At 31.8% G+C, this 20,668-nt stretch overlaps 2 protein-coding genes across 4 annotated transcripts; both read right to left on the bottom strand.

Moving 5' to 3' along the window:
* Nucleotides 1–6,753: 6,753 nt before the first annotated feature.
* On the bottom strand, nucleotides 6,754–7,725 carry LOC100527203 (putative U1 zinc finger protein). The gene is made up of 3 exons (NM_001249432.3): nucleotides 7,512–7,725; nucleotides 7,325–7,424; nucleotides 6,754–7,230 (listed from the first exon to the last, which is right to left on the bottom strand). The coding sequence occupies exons 1-3, from the start codon at nucleotides 7,695–7,697 to the stop codon at nucleotides 7,133–7,135; spliced, it is 384 nt and encodes a 127-aa protein (NP_001236361.2). The 5' UTR covers nucleotides 7,698–7,725; the 3' UTR covers nucleotides 6,754–7,132.
* A 1,015-nt stretch (nucleotides 7,726–8,740) lies between these two features.
* On the bottom strand, nucleotides 8,741–13,129 carry GSK-3 (glycogen synthase kinase-3). 3 transcript variants are annotated; one of them, NM_001255732.2, is made up of 13 exons: nucleotides 13,032–13,129; nucleotides 12,190–12,372; nucleotides 11,990–12,082; nucleotides 11,208–11,267; nucleotides 10,836–11,108; nucleotides 10,687–10,761; nucleotides 10,462–10,518; nucleotides 10,196–10,336; nucleotides 10,061–10,111; nucleotides 9,762–9,857; nucleotides 9,555–9,638; nucleotides 9,256–9,358; nucleotides 8,741–9,146 (listed from the first exon to the last, which is right to left on the bottom strand). In NM_001255732.2, the coding sequence occupies exons 2-13, from the start codon at nucleotides 12,304–12,306 to the stop codon at nucleotides 9,064–9,066; spliced, it is 1,233 nt and encodes a 410-aa protein (NP_001242661.2). In that variant the 5' UTR covers nucleotides 12,307–12,372; nucleotides 13,032–13,129; the 3' UTR covers nucleotides 8,741–9,063. The 3 variants fall into 3 exon arrangements, with proteins under 3 accessions (NP_001242661.2, XP_014618020.1, XP_006588432.1); XM_014762534.3 differs by having other exon boundaries at nucleotides 13,044–13,126; XM_006588369.3 differs by having other exon boundaries at nucleotides 12,752–13,046.
* Between the last annotated feature and the right edge of the window lie 7,539 nt (nucleotides 13,130–20,668).

The following is a 20,668-nucleotide window of genomic DNA, read 5'->3' as shown; positions in this document are numbered from 1 at the left end:
CTCAATGCAATAGCCGACTTGTTGTTGCATAATATTTTTGTAGGAGCATTCTCTGATGATGCATCTCTTCTAAAATTCTACTAAGCCATACTTTGTGTGGCACAACTAGTTGTTGTAATATATTTTGCTTTTGCCGTTGAAAGTGCAACTATTAGTTGTTTCTTTGAGGACCATGATACTGCACCTGCCCAATCACTGTCTGTATATCTGACAAGCTTTACATGATTATTCTTAGCATAAAAAATTTCATCAGTCAGAGTACCTTTAATATATCTAAGAATTCTCTTAGCTCCTGCAAATGACTAACGCGTGACTAACGCGTGGCTCCTCCATGAATCTGCTAAGCAAACTGACTCCAAAGACAATATATGGTCTTGTTGCAACCAAATATCTCAAACTTCCAATCAAACTCTTATTTAGAGTTACATCCACCCTTTTGCCTTCAACATCTCTTCAACTGGTGTAGAAACAGGCTTTGAATTCTTTCACTTGAATTTCTTCAGAATATCACATGCATACTTCCTCTAGGAGATGCAAAACCCATCATCTTGCTTATTGACCTCAATGCCAAGAAAATAGGACACCAGGCCTGAATCTGTCATCTCAAAACAACTTATCATAGCCTCCCTGAATTCTACAATCAACTTTGAATTGATGCCAGTGAAGATTAGATCATCAACATAAAGACACACAATGAGAATATCTCCAGGATCAATAGATTTGACATATAATATGTGCTCACAAGGACATCTTTCAAAGACATTATGAACAAACCAGGAATCGGTCTTTTTATACCATGCTCTTGTGCTTGTTTCAACCCATACAAAGCCTTCTTTTAACTTGTAGACTTTGTCTTCCTTTCCTTCAACAACATATTCTGCAAGTTGCTTAACGTAGACTTCTTCCAGAACACCATTCCGAAATGCAAATTTTACATCCATCTGATATATCTTCCAACTATTTTGAGCCAAAAGAGAAATGATCATGCGAATAATACCTAAACTTGCAACAAGAACAAATACTTCAAAGTAATTGATACCTGGTTTTTGTTTATAACCTTTTGCAACTAGTCTTGCTTTGAAGCGATCAATTTCTCCTTTAAGGTTGTACTTAGTCTTCTACATTCACTTTAATTCAATTGGCCTTTTGTTTGTTGGCAAGTCCACCAACTCCCACGTGTCATTTTTCTCAATAGCACGAATCTCATCATCCATCGCCTTTTTCCAATTCTCATCACTTGAGGCTTCTTCAAAAGTAACTGGATCATAGTTTGCAAATAAAGAAAAATTGATAATCTCTTCATCAGATGGATTATTGTGATTAAACATGACACAGTCTTGCAATCTAGCTGGGAGTTGATGATTCCTTTGTGGCCTCCTGGATGATTTTGGCTCATCAGGTGTTGGATTTGACAACCTTTCATCATTTTCTTCATGGTTGTCAGCGATCACCACCGGCTCCTGTTGAGACTTTGAAGACTAATCCCACATGTCTTTCTCGTCAAACATCATGTCTCTACTGATAATCACCTTCTTTGTTTGTGGATTATAAAGCTTGTAGGCTTTTGACTGTGTTGTAGCCAATGAAAATACACTTTTCTCCTTTATCGTCCAATTTCTTCTTGAGCTGATCTAAAACATATGCATATGTTATGCACCCAAAAACTTTAAGATGTTTGATTGATGGCCGCCTTCCACTCCAGGCTTTTTCTAGCATCTTATCACGAATACTGTTAGTTAGGCACCTATTCAAAATGTAGACAACGGTAGCAACAGCTTCTGCCCAGAACTCCTTAGGCATTTTCTTGGCCTTCAGCATGCACCTCACCATATCCATGATTGTTCTATTTTTCCTTTCAGCTACTCCATTCTGCTAAGGCATGTATTTTGTTGTCAATTGATGCTAAATTCCATGTTGATCAAAGAAAGTTTTGCAGGCGAGATATTCTTGTCCTTTGTCAGTTCGGAGTACTTTGATTCTGCACCTACTTTGCTTCTCTACGAACGCCGTGAACATCTTGAAAGCATCACCAGCTTCAGATTTTTGCTTCAAGAAATATACACATGTCTTTCTACTAAAGTCAACGATGAAAGTGATAAAGTACCTGCTACCTCTAGGTGTTGGAATCTCAACTAAGCACAAATCTGAGTGATCTATCTTGAGCAGCTTTCTTGCCCTCCAAGATTTTCCGGTTGAAAATGAATCTTTGTGTTTCTTTCCAATTTCACATGTCTCGTACACTCCATTAGGAACATTCACAATAGGTAAACTAGAAACAAGTTATTTTCTTGATAGATAATTTAATCCAAAAAAGTGAAAATGGCCAAAGCGCATATGCCATAACCAATCATCATTTGGAATAACTGAACTTAAGCAAGAAAGCTTTTCATGATGAATTTTTAAAGGGAATAGGCGGTTAGGAGTCATCTTCACCTTAGCGACGAGTCTTCCATTTTTGTCAATCAACATGCAATAGCCTTAATGAATCTTCATGTTAAAACCTTTCGCTGACAGTTGTCCCATACTTAATAAGTTGTGAAGAAGCTTGGGAGCAAAGAAAACATCAAAGATGAAATTTTGTGAACCATCCTCCTTGATCGTGATTTGGCTTTTTCCCAAAATAGGAATATTTGCGTTGTTTCCAAATTTGACGGTAGATTTTACCGTTTCGTCTAAAGAAGAAAATAACTCCTTCCAACACATATGATTACTACAACCAATATCTAAATACCAGATATTTTCATCCTCCTGAAAATTATTACTGGCTAAAAATAAACTTTGTTGGGCATTAGAATTCTCACCCAGATTTTAACTTTCTGCGACGTTTGCCTGTTGTTTGAGTCTACAATCCACAACTCTATGCCCAAACTTTACATAGTTGAAGCAATTAAAATTCGCTTGACCATGGTAATTGTTACCTTAACCTTGTCCTTAGTTTGCAGCACCAAAATTACCTACACCTCTTCCTTCATTAAAAGCTTTGAAATTATTCTTTCTTCCTTGATTGAAATTTCCGCATCCTGGTTCTATAATTTCCTCGACTTTTGGCTTTTGCTCCTTGAGTGGATTCAGCTACATTCACTTGACTCTTCAATGCTTCACCTACTTTTCCTGTCTTCTCCAAAATTCTACTCACATGGCTTTCAATACTACCTTACAACTCTGCTACAGTCATGATATTTGTGTCGTGGGACTCGATTATCGTAGTCACTACATGATCTTACTTCATTGGCATGGTGTGTAGAATTTTATCTGGCACCTTGTTGTCTAAGATGTCCTCTCCATACACCCTCATCTTATTGACAATATTTGTAATACATGAAAAATATTGTTCTACAGATTCAAAGTCATACATTTCGTACCTTTCATATTCTCTTCGCAGAGATTACAGCTTCAACTTCTGGGCCTTTTCCACTCCCTTGTAAGACAGCTTCAAGATATCACACGCTTCTTTTGCTGTTTTGGCATTTACAATTTTTCCAAAAATTGAAAAATCTACCCTTTGTTGAATTTGCGGCAGCACCAACGGGTCTTTCCTCCGAGCAATATCATCAGTTCCTTTAGCTAGTCCCATCTCAACAAAACTCCAAAGATTGTGAGCTCTCAAATGTGTTCTCATCAAAGCCTCCCAGTAGTAAAAATCTAATTTTCCATCTAGTTTGGGACCAAACCAAACAATGTTATAATTGGTAGTCATCTCTCTCTCAACCGTATCAAATCTCTATTTTTTAACACACATTCTTGTTCCTCACACACTCACTATTTTTCTCTCTCACTACTACTAAAGCTTTCTAGCTCTGATAGCAATTCTAGACAATTGGCCACAAAATTAAACTCACTTACACAGCAGAAGATAAAATGAGAGAGCAAATAAATTCTACACAAACTCACTCACGCACAAGGGAGGAAGAGACTAGAATTTTACAAACTAAAATTGATTTCACTTATGCTCAAAGTGTTACATGATGGTGGCCTTTTATAGGCAAGCAAATAGCGGTGCAACAAGAAGCTACTAGTAGTTTTTACATGTTTCTTTCTAGGCAGGTAGAGAAAAATCTTTGAAAGTAAAATTTCTAGTAGCTTCTCTACTCTTCAAATAATAGTTGTCTGCTATTATTTTTAAAAACTTGATTTAAATATTTTTTTTAACCAACAGCGATGCAGGGTAAAATCATTGTTAAAACCCTTTACTTGATGCAGGCATTAGCTTATGCAATTTATTCAAATTCCTCATTAATGGCTTTATCCTAACAAGTGATAACTTTTTGTAAACCCATTTTACCAGACATCTTTCACTTTCACCTTAATTTGGACATAAAAACATATAATTCTTCCATGTTTGTGGCCAAACAAATTATAAGTTAGTACATGATTTGTTACTAAGGATAAAGCTCAAAGTTACATGATTATGAAGCTTTATTCACAGAATTGCTTCTTATCAGAATCTTACTTTCTCAGTAATGCATTATTGTAGTAGTGTCAAAGTAGGTTGCTTGATACCTTATTGTATACAAGATTCTTCTTTTATATGCAACATTCTTCTAGAGATGTTAAACGTTCCAGTTCAGAAACAGACGTTTTCTGAATTTTGTTTTACCCACGTAAATATGTTCGATAACTTCTCTAGATTACTAACGTAAAACCTGACAGTGAAAATGTGCTATAAACTTAGTTGAATACAAGATGTCATTCACTCGAAGGGTATCATGATTAATTAAACATATTTTCTACAAAAATATATTAAAATTCAACTTAGAAATAAAGATGAAAAAGATAAGATGTTGACAAAAACTAAGAGTGCTTTCGATGAATAGGTCCATAAACTCCATTTGCCTCCCCTTGCTGCTGAAACCCAATAACAAACCCATTCACGTTCTTGGTGCTGTGAAAACCCATGAACTCCAATTGACAGATCCAAAAAAAAATTTTAGTGGGACAAAAAAAAATTTAGTATATTTATAGAAAAAATATCACAAATTTTTATAAATACATAATATTATGATAAAAAACAAATTAATAATACTTAGCCTTCATGTTACAATAACCTCTACGTATTTTTCTATTTTAAAAATGTATGATTTTTTTTATTGTTAATACTATAAAAAAATTAAGAACATAAGTGATAAAATTAGTACCAATTTATTTTCTATTTTGTCTCTTAAAACTTATTACATCAATTCATTTTAAAAAATTATCTTATGAGAAAAACACTAATTTTTTATTTGGACAAAAGTAAAATTTATTAAATATATTTAAGTATAAAAATTAATCTTTTGCCTCCAACAGGTTCCTTTACCGTTGACCCCAAGAACAAACTCTCTAACTTGTTGGTGCCGCAGGCCAACCCCATGAATCCCAACTCCCTTGCTGTCAAAAACCATTAAATATAAAACAAATTATACTTGCACCCCTATACTTTGGACTTACACCCAATTCATTTATGACACCTACATAAAGCCCCTTAAGTTTTGTAAGTTGCTACCCTTGCAGTTCATTAACAGTGACAGTGTTAGCTCTGTTAAGCCAAACTTATCACATGCTAGGCACATGCTGACTTAATGAAATCATTAGGACAAAAAAGCCCTCATCTTCCTCATTGAACTCAACCTTCAACAACAACATTCTCCATCCATCTTTCATCTGAATTGTCGACAACAACAAAACTTCTAATATCCAAGTCCTGACACTAACATTCTCCCTCATAATTAGCCTATGGGTTCAAACTTGGCAAAAAATTAGTAATAAGGGGGTTAACAGAAAAACAGTTAGTGATTCAAACCGTCCCTATTCGTGTGAAACTTGCACCCATCTAACTGTTTATATCATCTTTTGTAATTTATATGCAGGTTTCGGGTTCAATGTATTGATTTCGATATATGTAAGCAACATAAAAAAGAGAACGAAGGCTTACAGCAAATCAAACATAAGAAAACAAAAAGGGTCTAAGGGTCTAGAAAACCAGTATATTCCTTAAAAAAATCTGAACTTTTTTTTCCAAGAACATCAACCCAATCAATCAATGTTTGGAACATCCCGGGAAATCACAAAATCAGCTATGCACTTGGTTGAATTAGCTGACTCGTTTTTGTTATGACTTTTGCAATAATTTTTTTCTTCCTTCATCAGGAGGTTCCTCGTAACTCATAAGCCTAGAACATTGTTAAAAAAATCTGAATATAATTTTTTCTCATAAACCACCAAGGAATCAAGGTCTGGAATATCTCCTTAAATCACAAATTCCTCTATGCTCTCAAGAGTCATGCAACTCATCATTTTTGTTACAGCTCTCAAAATAATCTCTTTCTCCCTTGGTTGAGGGTTTCCAAAGCCAAAATTTGCAAGATGATAAAAGTGTCGTCTAATAACTATTCTTGCTCTTAGGCTTTTTCACTGTCTTGATTGAGCATTCTTTTTCTTGATCCCATTGCTTAATCTTTGTTCTTACTTTCTCTCTCTAACTTAATGAATGACTAAGTTTTTTTTATGAATATAATAATATGTGAAAATCTATAACAAGTTTTCTATCTAAGAATGTTTGCAGATTAGATTGGATTAATTTAATGTTGATAAAAAAATTATCTAATTCAATCATTTCATTTTTGAAATTCATCATTCGATCAGTTTAGTTTGAAATTTAAAATTTAATCCAATCTAATCTAAAGCAAATTGAATTGGACCATTTTTTTTAATTTTAGTATTACTTTTTTTTCCTGTGAAGAAAATATAAAATAAATTATAAGCATACAGAAAACATAGTAAAAATGAATCTTTTTTTAAAGTTATTGGCATCACTGCCAATAACAGCGTCGTGAAGTGAAAACTGGTGGATAATACTGTCCAGGGCTCCAGGCTGCTTCAGGTGAAAAATGCTTATAAATGTATGTGTTAAAGCAAACTCAGCAGTCTATTATCATACTGTATTACAATAAGATAGATTTTGGATTTAATCATAAGTTAAGCGTTGGGTAGATATAAGAAAACTCCAAATAATACGGTGGAGCTAGGTCATAAGAAATCACTAGAATCCAGCCACACAATGAAAATTAGAAGAACTAAAAGGTTAAATTAAGAAATGATTGAACAGAACACAGACACGGAGATGCAGTTATGAGAAGTGGGTAGAATTACAAATCTATCCCCAGTCGAGAAAGGGAAGGTGGAGATATACGCCGTCAGGCGGAGGCTGCAGGGAGGGGGGAAGATTGCCGAATGACACTCCTACCACACTCCCTGCACATAAATATGGTTCAAATCAAATTAATAAATTGTATTGCTTCTCATTAACTAACACAAAAGTGATTAATTAATTAATTAATTAAATTACCTGGTGAAGGCGACGGTGTGGTTACGATTGGCGGCTGCTGGACATTGTTGTTGGGAACGGGATGGAGATATTTGCAAGAGTCGCCGTAGCGGCAAAATCCCTAAACATAGAGAGAGTCAATGAGAATTGACAAGACAAGATTGCTTCTGATGAAAATTGAAGGGGAAGTTGAAAATTGAGTGGGTACCGTGTTGACGAAGTGAAAGCAAAGGGGTCGATTGGGAATCGGAGGGATTTGTTGTTGTTTGAAGGAATCGTACCAGCGAGCTTTGGCTTGGTGGTGTTGAATGCCCTGAACGTGTCGTTTCCGATCTGCTGGTGTGTCTTGGAATAGCTTGTCGCAGTAATCGCAGTAATACTTCTTCACCGGCATTCTCACGCTTTCAATCTTAACCCGAATTAAAAACGGGATCAGACACAGAAACTATATATATCAGAGATATCTTAGTGATTTACACTTGTGTGTGTGTGTGTTTTTTTTTTAAATTATAAAATTGTCAATTTCATAAATAAACAGTGAAATTAGAAAGAAAAAAAAACACAAGTAAATAGATCCTTATATTATCACCAAAAAAAATAGATCCTTATATTTATATTAATAATAATAATTCTTAATGATTGATAATATTATATCTTGAAATATATCATTAACTTAATGATGTTGTAGGAGAAGTGTCAAATAAATGCTTTTATACTTAACAATACCTTGAGTGAAAAAATTTATCGTCTATAATGATTCTATCCAATTCGAATAAAATTGTTTCCAATAAGATATTCATGTGACTTAGAAAGAGAAAAAAAAAAGTAGGGATACCTTATATAATTTGCATAAAATACAGGGAGCGTGAATTACTGTAATTTGTTCAATGTAAAGAGATAGTGGTGATGAAGGGTCAATAGTCATCCTCATGCTAAGAATCCAACGACAGAAACCACCAAATTGACCTTAGACCCCTTAATCAAAGTAGTTAAAGAATTAAGCTCTCAACCTTGAATATTGGAATTCAAAGTAGTTAAGGAATAGCTCTCAACTTGAAAATGCCTCATGGATTTAGTCTCCATTGACGAAGATTTTCTTACCGTAAAGAAAAGGGGAGAAAAAATATGCCCAAGAAATTTGTCATTTTATTCGAACGCGCTTGTATATATTCTTTGTACCGTAGGCAAGAGTCATTCTTACCCATCAAAGATTATTTTTTAAGTGTTCGCACAAGTCCACTCAAGCACCTCAGCCTCAAATTGAAAATAATACTGAAACTAAAAAAGGGTAAGTCATCCTAACTGTTTGATTAAATTAACATCGATCACGATCAATCGAGCAATATATACAAGACAAGCACCAAGACTTCGTCCCAAGTCGTTTGGTCAGAGCTTTACCTAAAGAGTGGAAAATAAACAAATGCACAGACAAGGCCATTACAACTTCCAACCACCACGCTAAGCATAACTAAATTAAATAACAACCCATCAGTGTCTCAACAAATACAAATATTGATGCAACATTCAGATAATTGCAGACATTTTGTCTTCTATTGTATGTTACAATCTGCTGTGATACAGGAAACAGGGTATTCTACTACATACCCATCGGGGGGTAGGATGATAATGAGTAGCATGTATCTCTAAATCTGATTTTACAGGGCAACCGAATACAATAAAGATACCAACAAATATCATTTTAAATAGAAGGAAAGCGCGGCATTCTCATATGGAAACAACACTTGCAGTTCTGTTACACTTCACAAGCCAAGAAACGGGCATTGCTTCCTTGCATGCTCTGGAACCAATTTCACCAAAATCTCAGCTGGGACACCTTTCAGTTCTGGTACAAGCACCAATAACATACAAAAAGTCAGCCAATAATTTCTTAATGAAAACAAAGAAAGACCAAAGTCACATAAACACAATAGCCTATTCCAAAATCAACATACCATGGGATTTGAAATTAAATAGTGGTGGAAGGAATCGGCCATTTGGCAAGCGAGAATTTGGATCACGAAGTTCGTCAAAGAAAGGATGCGTCAAGGCATCTAACTACACCACACAAAGCAAAAATCACAAAATACTCAATACATAATCAGATGTTGAGACACAAACATTGAATAATTAGATTAGAAAACATAAAATTGCCAAACACTGAAACACAAACTTGCAAAACCAAGGAAGCACTATTATTATCTTTTTTCCTAAGGTGGGATACTAAAAGTTTGATAAGAAGTCCGATACTCACAGCTGTGCACCGCAAGTTAGGGGAGTATTGTAGTAGTCTTGATACCAAATCAACAGCCTCTGGAGGCATGCGCTTATGGAAGATCTAGTAGAGAAGAAAATCAGTGAATATATTTTAGTATAGTGTGTTCAATAAGGATTTTTAAATGCGTTAATATGATGAGCTTAAGAAGAAAGCATGAAATGCTATTAAATTTATTTGTGATACCTTGTGCCATGGATGTGCTTTAATCTGTGGGAATTTAAATTCTGTATAATTAGGGTTCATGCACTTAATCTCTTCCCTTGTTGGAGTGCCCAGAACCTATTAACACACAACAAATGATCATTTACATGTTATAATACTGGCACTGCATAAGTAAGCAAGGCAACCTATATAATTGATCAAGTCATCAAATAGGCCAATTCAATATTAAAAGGCTAAAGCAAAATATGAGATCAACAGTTCAAAACACTTGCAAATAAGATATAACAACAATAAAGAAAGTTAGAAATCACAAAGATTACCTTGATAATCTCAACAAGTTGATCAACTCCACTCTCACCAGGGAACAAAGGCTGTAAAAAGAAAATACAAATTTTAATTAAGTAAGCCAAACCAAAAAAAAAAAAAAAAAAGAGATCACATCAACAGCCACCAACCTGTCCAAGAAGCAGCTCAGCTAAAACACATCCAACAGACCAGACGTCAATGGCTGTAGTATATTCAGTTGCGCCAAATATGAGCTCAGGTGCTCTATAGTATCTAGAACATATGTATGATATATTTGGTTCACCTTTTACCTGTCAAAGGTCAAGACCAAATAAGGAAAAGTAAAACTACAATCTAACCAAGGAAAACAGAAAGGTTGAATGAAGAGGAATAATTTAAGGAGGAAGGGGCTGAAATGCAGACATATATAACGTACCAAAACCTTTGCACTTCCAAAGTCACATAATTTAACCTGGTGAGTGTGTGGATTGACCTGCACAGAAAAACATTCAGTTAGTATTTTCCACCCAACAGCCCTGTCTGCAGAGTTTGAATTAGTTGCTTCCCATCTTTTAGCTCCCCTAAACACAACCATAACTATGAAACAAGAGAATCAGAATAAATTATCAATGATTTATGCAAATTAAAACAAAGTCCATACCAATAGATTTTGAGGCTTGATATCCCGATGGCAGACTCCAATACAACGATGAATATAAGATAATGCCCTAAAGATCTGCAACATAAAAAAAATATTGTTACAGCCTGAACAACGATGAGAGCTGGAGACAGGAAGGGCAACAGTCATACCTGGTATGTATAGAGTTTCACATATATCAGTGGCATCCTTTGGTTCAACTTGTTGTAATGTTTTATCACCCGATTAACTGTTTCAGGAACATACTCGAGAACCAAATTAAGGTATAGTTCATCCTTTTCAGTGGTTGAAAAGAAACAGTGCTTCAAAGCAACGACATTTGGGTGGTCAAGAAGGCGCATTGTTTGCAGCTCCCGGTTCTTGTACCTCTTGTCTTGAAGAACCTTTTTGATAGCCACAGTTTCACCAGTTTCCAAGCACTTAGCCTACAATCACACCCAATGTCAGAACTAAGGCAATAATTATGTCACTTGTGTTGAAAAGGCTAAAGAAATGCATCTCTTTTAGTCAACTGGAAATTTTACCTGGAAGACAACTCCAAATGATCCATGCCCTACAACACGCTCTGCCATGTAGCTTATAGTCTAAAATATTAACATAAAGTATAAGATTATTTTAAAACAATAAACATATAGAATAAAAAAAAAACCCACAAGAACTAAAATAGACGGTTAACAAGAATATGACAAAAACCACATTGCGACATTATCACCCTATCTAATAATATCACAAGATTCATCAATCAGAAACCAATCGGAGAGGATAATTGCCAATCACAAGACACGACAAACCAAGTTGCACACAGCAAGAGGTTATGTGAGTCACCGTAAAAAGATTCATCACAGTGATGATACGACAAAAACCACATCACGACATTCTCACCCTATCCAATAATATCACAAGTTCATCAATCAGTAAAAAATCGGTGAGGAGAATTGCCAATCACAAGAAATGACAAAAACACATTGCACACTGCAAGAAGTTATGCGCGTCATCGTAAAAAGATTCTAGTCAGCAAGCAGCGAGCTGATATCATAACCAAATTGAGGATTTTCTTTTTCTGTTATTGACTTCAAGGACAATGATAATCATTGTCAATTCAAACGTCAATATTCAAAATCACAGCAGCTATAGGGAGTGGGGGAAAACATTTGCACACAAATAACAATATGAAGCTGTAGCATTGATTGTTTACAGCCTTCCAAGGTAAGCACAGAAAGTGAGACAGTGCAAGAGTTAATCATTTCAAACGGCATAAATGAGTGTGTATATGATTGATAAAGGAAAAAAGGGGGGGAAGGTATACCTGCTTGGGCTGACCATTTCTACCCCCAATGGTAGTCACAATGATATGTCCTGTCTCCGTTCCATTGCCATCAACAACTGTGGCTTCCATTTCCTACAAAATGAAGCAAACTGTAAGTAACCAACAACATGGACATAGAGAAAATAAAACTAACATGAAAAAAACGAAAATATCAAAGAGCGGGGTTACAAATTACATACTCTATCATCCCTAATTTTCATATCGTTCATCTCCTCTGGCAATCTATCAACACCTGCTGCTCCATGCCCACTGGCTTCTCTCAAACCCGAAGTTGGTGCCACACCAACCGATGTCATCTTCGCTGAATCCCTTTCTCTTTTAACTGCTTCTGCTCAAAAACCACTCATTTACCACTCATTTACCTGCCAGAATGAACAATTCCACCATAATTAAAATAAATAAATAAAAAACAAAAAGAAGATATATTAGATATGCGTAGAAAAATGACAGTAACATATTTCCTTTTTAATTTTTCAGAAGCAAAATTGCAGTCAACAGGCTTCATAAAAACAGAACCAAACAGGAAAGTCACACCACCGTTCGAACATGAATTTAAGAGACAAAAATCGCAAATACATTCCGCCCATAAATAAATATTCATTTTGCCAAAAAAGAAAAAACATTGAAGGAATATAAATTTTAAAAAAAAAGCCCATCAATCTCACAGAACACAACAAATCCAACGAAAAACTCATGAACAACAGAAAAAAAAAACAAAAAACAAAAAATCCCTAAACAAACCTAAACCGAAGATCCCCGCAACCGAACGCGAAACAAGTCGATCCGAAAACACAAAACAAAATTAACGAACGCAGAGGGTTCGACGCACACGAAAAACACACCAAACAAACGCCAGTCACATCGGAGAAAAAAGCATAAAATAAAAAGGAAGAAACAGAGAGAAAAAGAAAATATATATAGTTAGAGAAGGAAGAGAAGGAAGCGAGATGCGGAAGCGGCGGTTAGAAGGAAGAGAAAGAGAGAGTTAGAGTTAGATCGATGATGATAATGGCATACATACCCATACCCATACCCATACCCATACCCATGGCGTGTGTAAGTAACAGTTGTTTTCTGCTTTGCTTTTTTGTGTGGTGTGCTATAATGCGCTGGTGACAGTCAAAGAAGAAAACCAACCCATTCTAACTATTTATTTATTTTCTTCAATAATTCTGTATTTTCGGAAAATAAATAAATAAAAATAGAAAAATCTAGCAAGTGTAACCTGGTTTTCTTGTCCCTTAGCTTTTGACCATTCAAAGTTGAAAACTCAGTGTATTAAAATGGTAACAGCTATTAATTGGCCACAGTGGCTTGTGCCTTCTTTCATGGGCGTTTTTTTTCATAAAAAAATTACAATGACACGTGAAAAAATTACAACGGCTAACAAATGAATAGACAACAGCTAAATATACTTCATTTTTTTTTTCTTTTGTTCTCGAGTTTAGCATGTTACAGCTAGAAGATAACGGTGTGCTCAATAATTATGCGTATAAAATGACAATTAACATAATTCTTATCATTTATTTTATTCGTTATTTAACGAGATTTTATATTCTTATTATCCCTCCCTCGATAGAAAGGAAAAAAAAAAAAAAAACCTTCGTACCTGACAATGGCATGTATTTTGATGCTTTAAAAACCGTTTTGACCGCATTCAAAACAAAAAAAACAACGTTTTGACCATTGTGTAAAATACATTCAGTAAATAACAAAATACTAATTTTTATGTATTAGTAGTGTAAGATTTTAACATTGATAACAATTCAGAGTAAATTCAAATTTGACTTAAATTTGTTATAATTAGGGGTAAGCATAACATGCCCGGCGTGATCCGACTTGAGTTTATCTGGATGACTTTAGGTTTTAAATATGGATCGAGAAATGCTGGGAAACTTAAAAAAAAATAAAATATTTAGCACGTTCTCTAACACATTTTGAGGATATATCATCTTACATCCCACCCCCTATACATATATAATAATAATTTTATTAACTTTTATAATAATTAGTTTACTAAGATAAATTATAATTAAATGATACAACAAAATTATTTTATCTTTTGTCAGTATATAATTATTAAACTTATTTTTATTGATTAAAATTTATTAAAAATAATTCAATTTTGTGGAGTTTATATTATATTTAATGTTTTTCTCTTAATTTTATAATTTTTAATAAATTTTAGTTAAATTTGAGTGTGTTAAAGAAATATGTTAGAAAATATATTTCTAACATTTCTTAGATATATTTGATAACTTTTTTAAAGATAAATTTGGATTATGGGGTCATTCTAACTTGATTTAATGTTCTTCATGTTTTAAAAAATATTATTTTTTAACAATATTTTTATCCATATAAATAAAAAATAAATATTAAAAAATTTATAATAACTCACATGTTGTACTTATCTAACTTAAATAAATTCTTTTGATAATATTTTTTAACAATTATGTATTAATAATGATAAAATATTTAATAAAAAACATTTTGTCTAACATAATATTATATTTATAATGATATTATTTATTCTAAAATATATATTGTAAACTATATCTTAATTTAATTTAATGCTTCTTTAATTATACGAATTAACTATACATATTTTTAATATTAATATATTATGGCTTATAAAAAAATATTGATGTATTGTATTAAAATTTAAAAGTCTAGGTTGACTCCGGTCGCATCTCACGTATTTTCGAGTCTGGAGTCAGGTTTGAGTTTAATTAATAATCCGGTTAAAAATTTGGGTCTGGTAGAGACAAAGATAAATTTGTCCTATATCTCTCTTATTCATCTCTAATTACAATAACCAAAATTGATTCTTAAAAATAATAAAATAGCATTCACCCAAAAAAAAATAGCAAAATAGTTTTCAAAATTATAACTTATCAATCAATTTTTTTTTCTTTCTGAGAAGCAAGTGGTTTGTGAAATTAGTTACTAAAATTAAACAAATGGCAAAAATGACCTTTAATATAAATCATCAATCAATTTGTTCTTTGTTATTAGTTGGTGTTATCTAATATTGTTAAAAAATGTTTAATTGACATATTTTCTACCAACAAATATTAGCAATTATTATATTATGTTAGTAGAGAGATTTAAATTCATAATCTTCTTATTACTACACCCTTTATTTTTATCATTTAATTGACACGTTAAGTATATATGATATAATAAGCTAATCACGTATGCATGATTTTCACATAATATGAATATAATGACAAAAAAATAGTAAAATGATAATCAGTTTTCATTCTTTTTTTACTTGTTAATTTTGCATTAATATTTCAATATGTCTGCTACGAAAATGTAACCAAATTAACTCACGAAATCAAGTTGTGTGAAACATGCATAATTAAATGGAAAAATTCAATTTTATTTTTTAATGTAACGGTAAAGGTTGAATCTCTTCGTTTGATTAATATACGTGTTTCACACGTCTTTATGTTAGGAATTACTTTTTTTTTAACTTAAATATACTTTTTGGGTGTACTTTTAGGGATTACTGTAGTAGTAATGGGAATATTAGAAATGCAAAACTATTGATGGACGAAGGAATATCAAAGGTGTAAGGAAGGGAAAATTCCATTATTAAACTAGTTAGCTATTATTTAGGCATTTAATTTATCAATGTAAGGAAGGGAAATTTCACACAACTAATTTTATCAAACACTAATAATTAAGTAAGTTAATTTTTCAATTTTTAACTAATTTTTCAGTTAATTTTATCAAACAAAACCTATATATAAAATATACACTGTCCATCCAAGTAAGTTAGACCCATTGCTACATTCTCTATAGGGCTTGAAAATGTCTCGAATGTACAAAATTGGTTGATAATTTATAATTTAAGAAATTATTTTGTCATTTTAAAAAAAATTCAATTTAACTAAATCTTATATTTAAAGACTAAAATGATTGATGATTTATATTTTGATGAATAATTTTTCCTTTTATTAATTTCAAAGATCAATTTGATTGATCATTACAATTAAATACTCAACATATACAAGACTAAAAAGAGGTATGTATTTTACATTTTTTTTGTGAATAGATATATACTCAATATAAGGTGAATAAATCGAGAAGGTGTTAATTAGTTCAGAAGGATATGTGAATATTATAAATTTTTGGGATATCTTATTTAATTCTTACATATTAAAAAAATATAAGCAAAAATAACTTCTAATGACACTTTCATTTAAAACACTTCTGGTCAATAATAACTCCTAAAAATACTTCCATTTATAAACTACAAATGCCATAAAAAAAAAACTAGAAACAATTCTACATTATTTTCCCTTCAATGTAAAAAATGTAAATTGATTTTGATAGAAAGTGTAATTTTTTTTTTCTTTGGAGAGAGAATAGAAAGTGAAGTTAAACCAAGCATTCTATTGATTTATTGTTTAGCAGACAAAGAAGTAGGGATGGAAATGAATCGAGCCGCTTGTATTTAACAGACAAAGAGTCTTTGGCTCGGCCTATTTAAGGCTTGACTCCGCTTGACTTGTTTATTATAAAGGTCAAGCTCAAACTTTTTTAAAAGTTTTTTTAGATAAAAAGGTCAAAGCCAAACTATAAAAAAAGCTTGTTAAGCTTGACAAGCCAACTTATTTAAGTAATAATAATAATAATAATAATAATAACTATTATCTATACCAGTTTTATGACATCATGAATGACAGGATGAAGTGACATAAAGTGCTTGAAGAATTCACTTGCATGTGGAAAATTTTCAAAAAAAAAAAAACTCAAGTTAAAATGATAAAGCAACCAGATTAAGACGTCCAAAGAAAAGAATGTTTTGTAAAGACATTTTCAAACAATTTAAATATTTTTATTTGGCTATATTAGTATAAATCATCTTTAATCTATATATTTTTTAATATTATGCTCTTTTTTTTCATTTTCTTTTTATATACTTTGTGTTTTAACAACTTGAATTCAATATGATTTTATTTATCAATTATTTTTGGATTTGTGCATTACTTATACGAAATTTTATAAGTTTTTTTTTAGTTAGTATTTTACTATGTTTTAAAATAATTAATTGGTCAAAGACGTCTTTAAGCAGACTTTTAAATAGGTTTGTAGGCCAAGCCAAACTTTCATGTAAGCCGAGCCGAGTCTTTAAAAAATGTAAATCAATCCGAGTCTTTAAAAAAAGCTATGACTTGCTCATTTTCACCCAACAAAGAAGGCACGGCACGGCCAATTCGTCAAAATGCAAATTTTGGGTACCATATATGAATTTTTTTTTTTTGAAGGAACGTACCATATAGTATTGCTCATTTGTTTTTCGCGTGGCTATATTTTTTAAACTCTTTTGTAATTAAAACAGAACTATAAACAGGACAAAACTTTGATTACTATTCTATACTATCGCATGGGCCTTTAAGCAATTATGAGAGAATTATCGAACGGATTATGGATTATTGATGATTGAATAATTTTAAAATTTACTCTAAAATCGAACCAAAACATAAAAAACCAATTTGTTTGAGAAAAAAATAGAGTAAATTGCGTTGATTATCCCTAAAATTTTGTAAAATTACACAAATACCTCATCCTTTTTTAACATTTACAATAACCTTCCATTTTAGTTTATATTTTCAATTTTTCAAAAATTAAGGGGTATTGGTGTAGGAGTAGAAAAAAAAAACGGAGGATGTTTATGTAATTTTATAAAATCTAGGGAATAACTTGTATAGTTTACTAAAAAAAATCGAACCCTTTTTTTATTAACATTTTGCTTCAAACAAATTTATTTTATAAAGTGGTTTGGTTCGTTTTTTTAAAAAATAAAAATCAAACCATGCAGTTTTGTTTAATACAGAAACCATGCACAAGTTATGCAAAGAAAACAAAACTGAACCACGAAAAACCAAATCATTTGAGAAAAAATCGAAACCTAACTGTTTTTATAAAGTTATTCAGTTCGATTTATTAAAAAAACTAAAGAAAGCTAAACCCAGTACATTCCTAATCATATAATGGGGATGATCCGCTACCACAATCCTAGCTACCTTATTACCTAATCACTCACCCAGAAGCATCACAGTTTGTCTATATATAGTACCTCTACCAAGAGTCATAAATCTTGTATATAAATACCTGAACTCCTTGACAATTCTTCTAAAGAAAAAACATATGTAAGATTGATGTTACTTGAAAATCTAATACGCGACTTCTTCTACTCTTAGATTCTCATTCTACTTCTTAGGATATACTATATTCTGGTATATTAGTCGCTATTTCACTTGTTTGAATGTTTGAATTCCTATGTCTATAGGTAGCTGTCACCCATATATTCAACCATGACAAATCTGGAGCACTCATACTACCATCCTTCCAACCTCAGTTAGTTAGTGTGTCATTTGACAATTAGAGCAGAACAATTTTCTTCATAAGATATTAAGAAAGCTTGTGAAAGATATAATCCTACTCTTAATGATTACTTATACAAATACCATATAGTATATAAATACTTTAAAAGGGAAATAGGCTAGTGCTGCCTAGTTGTTGTATTCTAGGTCCAAATTCTAAATAATAGGTGTGGTGCTGCTGCGGCATGTCTGAATCATGACCACTTATTGGCCGGTTATAGTCAAATAATGTATTAATTATAGTACTGTTCTTTATAATAATAAAGCTCATTCTGTTTAGTACAGTCAACAACTAATTTTCCTCATCATGTTATAGTCATATACAGTACAGTACATAATTAATGGACTTAGCTAGACTTTCCACAAAACTGAATGCAATTCACCTTGCAAAAAATCAGCGCCAGCTCTGTGTAAGTGACTTCTGTCTCTCCTCCTTTTTTTAAATGTCCATATCTTAGAAACAAATGCTATTTTTATTTTTCGTTTTAAAAATTTAAGATTATATTAATTATTATGTTATTACTATATTTTATCTTTACTTTTTTATTTTACACATTTTTCGTGAAATTGAAAAGAAAAAAGGAAAAATAATATATGGTAGAAAAAGTAATCAATCAATAAGATGGGAAAGAGGTATATTAAAAAATCATTTAATAACTTTATAAAAACAAGAATATTAATTAACTATATTTTTTAATCGATGTGTTATAACATTAAAAAATTCTTAACAAACGGATCAAATGTAGTGTTTAGAAATAAATAAAATTAATTATACACACTATATGCATTTATAAGTAAATATACAGTAAGATTTGATATACATTATTGTATGTTTTATTGTAAAAAAGAAAGGTAGAATATGTTGTAAAAAATATATAAAAAGGAAGAATAAAATTAATGAGAAATCAAATACTGCAAGGTTTGAACTTTGAATCTCCTGCTCCCACATTTAATATTGAATAGTGCTTCAAACAATATTATTTTCAAAAGAGAATACATCAAAAGAACCAAAACATACAAAGAGTCAAAACCTCATCAGGTACCTCCTTTCAGTCGTTTGTCCAACATTTATCAAAAGACAAAGAAGCTAATAAATGAGCTAACTTATTTGGCTAATTGCCTATCAACCTGCATGAATCAAATGGAAACTTAAGAAATGCTCCAAAAGTTCTTTCTAGTCCATCACTAGCACATGGTCAGTTCTGAATTTCTTAACAGTGTGTTAAAAGCATATATTTAGCATAGTAGGATTGTCTGATTAGCCATCTTCAATGTGTCACAGTATTGATTAAGCAAGCTTAGAGCAATTGCTTTTTGGCAATATCCAGAGGAGGATGAAAAAGAAAGTGTAGACGACTAGCAGCACAAATAAGTGAATAACATTCCCATTATAGGTAAGTCTATAATTGCAAATCTTTATAGATGACTAGCAGCACAAATAAGTGAAATAACTTTATTTATATAACTTTCTTTTTATCACCATGACATTATTGTAGAATATCCTTAATTTTAGTGATAATTAATATTTGTTAGAAAACTTAATTGGTCAACTTTATTTATGTAACTGACCATTATTTACTGTGTAAAAAATAAAACCATTACGTAGGCTCTGTTAGTTTGTGGCTACATAAATAATTTGGTGCAAATAGAATTGAGTGGGCCTGTTTGGTACAATTGATACATGTGAGAAATAATTTTGAATTGAGGAATTCATTTTACTCAATTGCAAATAAAAGATGGACCATTCTAAATTATGCGTAAAAAGTCACTTCTACCCTTATTTTTTGGTATTTTTTCACCTGACACAGAGAAAGAGACAGAGTCATAGGTTGTATTTTAAATTGCTACTAGGTTTCAAACGAAATTGCTACTAGAATTGCGATCTAATCGATTAAGACTTTAAGAGTGTGTTTGGATAGAGAATTTTAACTAAGAAAAGTAATTTATCAGAAAATTTGAATTTCTGTAATTTAAAATTCATTGTTTGGATGCTTTTCATGAAGAATTTAAAATTTTGAAATTTTAAAACATAATTTTAAACAACTAAAAATCTAGAATTTCAATTTTTTTTCTAAAAGATGAGAAATTGAAATTCTCTTCTTCCAGTCTTCTTTAAGAAACACCATAAAGGAACACGTATCACTAGCACATCAATCATATTTTTTTTTTTTCATCCTCATAATTTTAATTTTTTTATCCAAATACAAAATTTTGAAAATAAAAGAATTTCAATTGAAATATTTGAAATTCTTAAAATTTA

Source organism: Glycine max, chromosome 10 (assembly GCF_000004515.6).
Source record: "Glycine max cultivar Williams 82 chromosome 10, Glycine_max_v4.0, whole genome shotgun sequence".
Classification (NCBI taxonomy): Eukaryota; Viridiplantae; Streptophyta; class Magnoliopsida; order Fabales; family Fabaceae; genus Glycine; species Glycine max.
The sequence above is the reverse complement of the archived record's forward strand: the minus strand, read 5'-3'. Positions and strand labels throughout refer to the sequence as shown.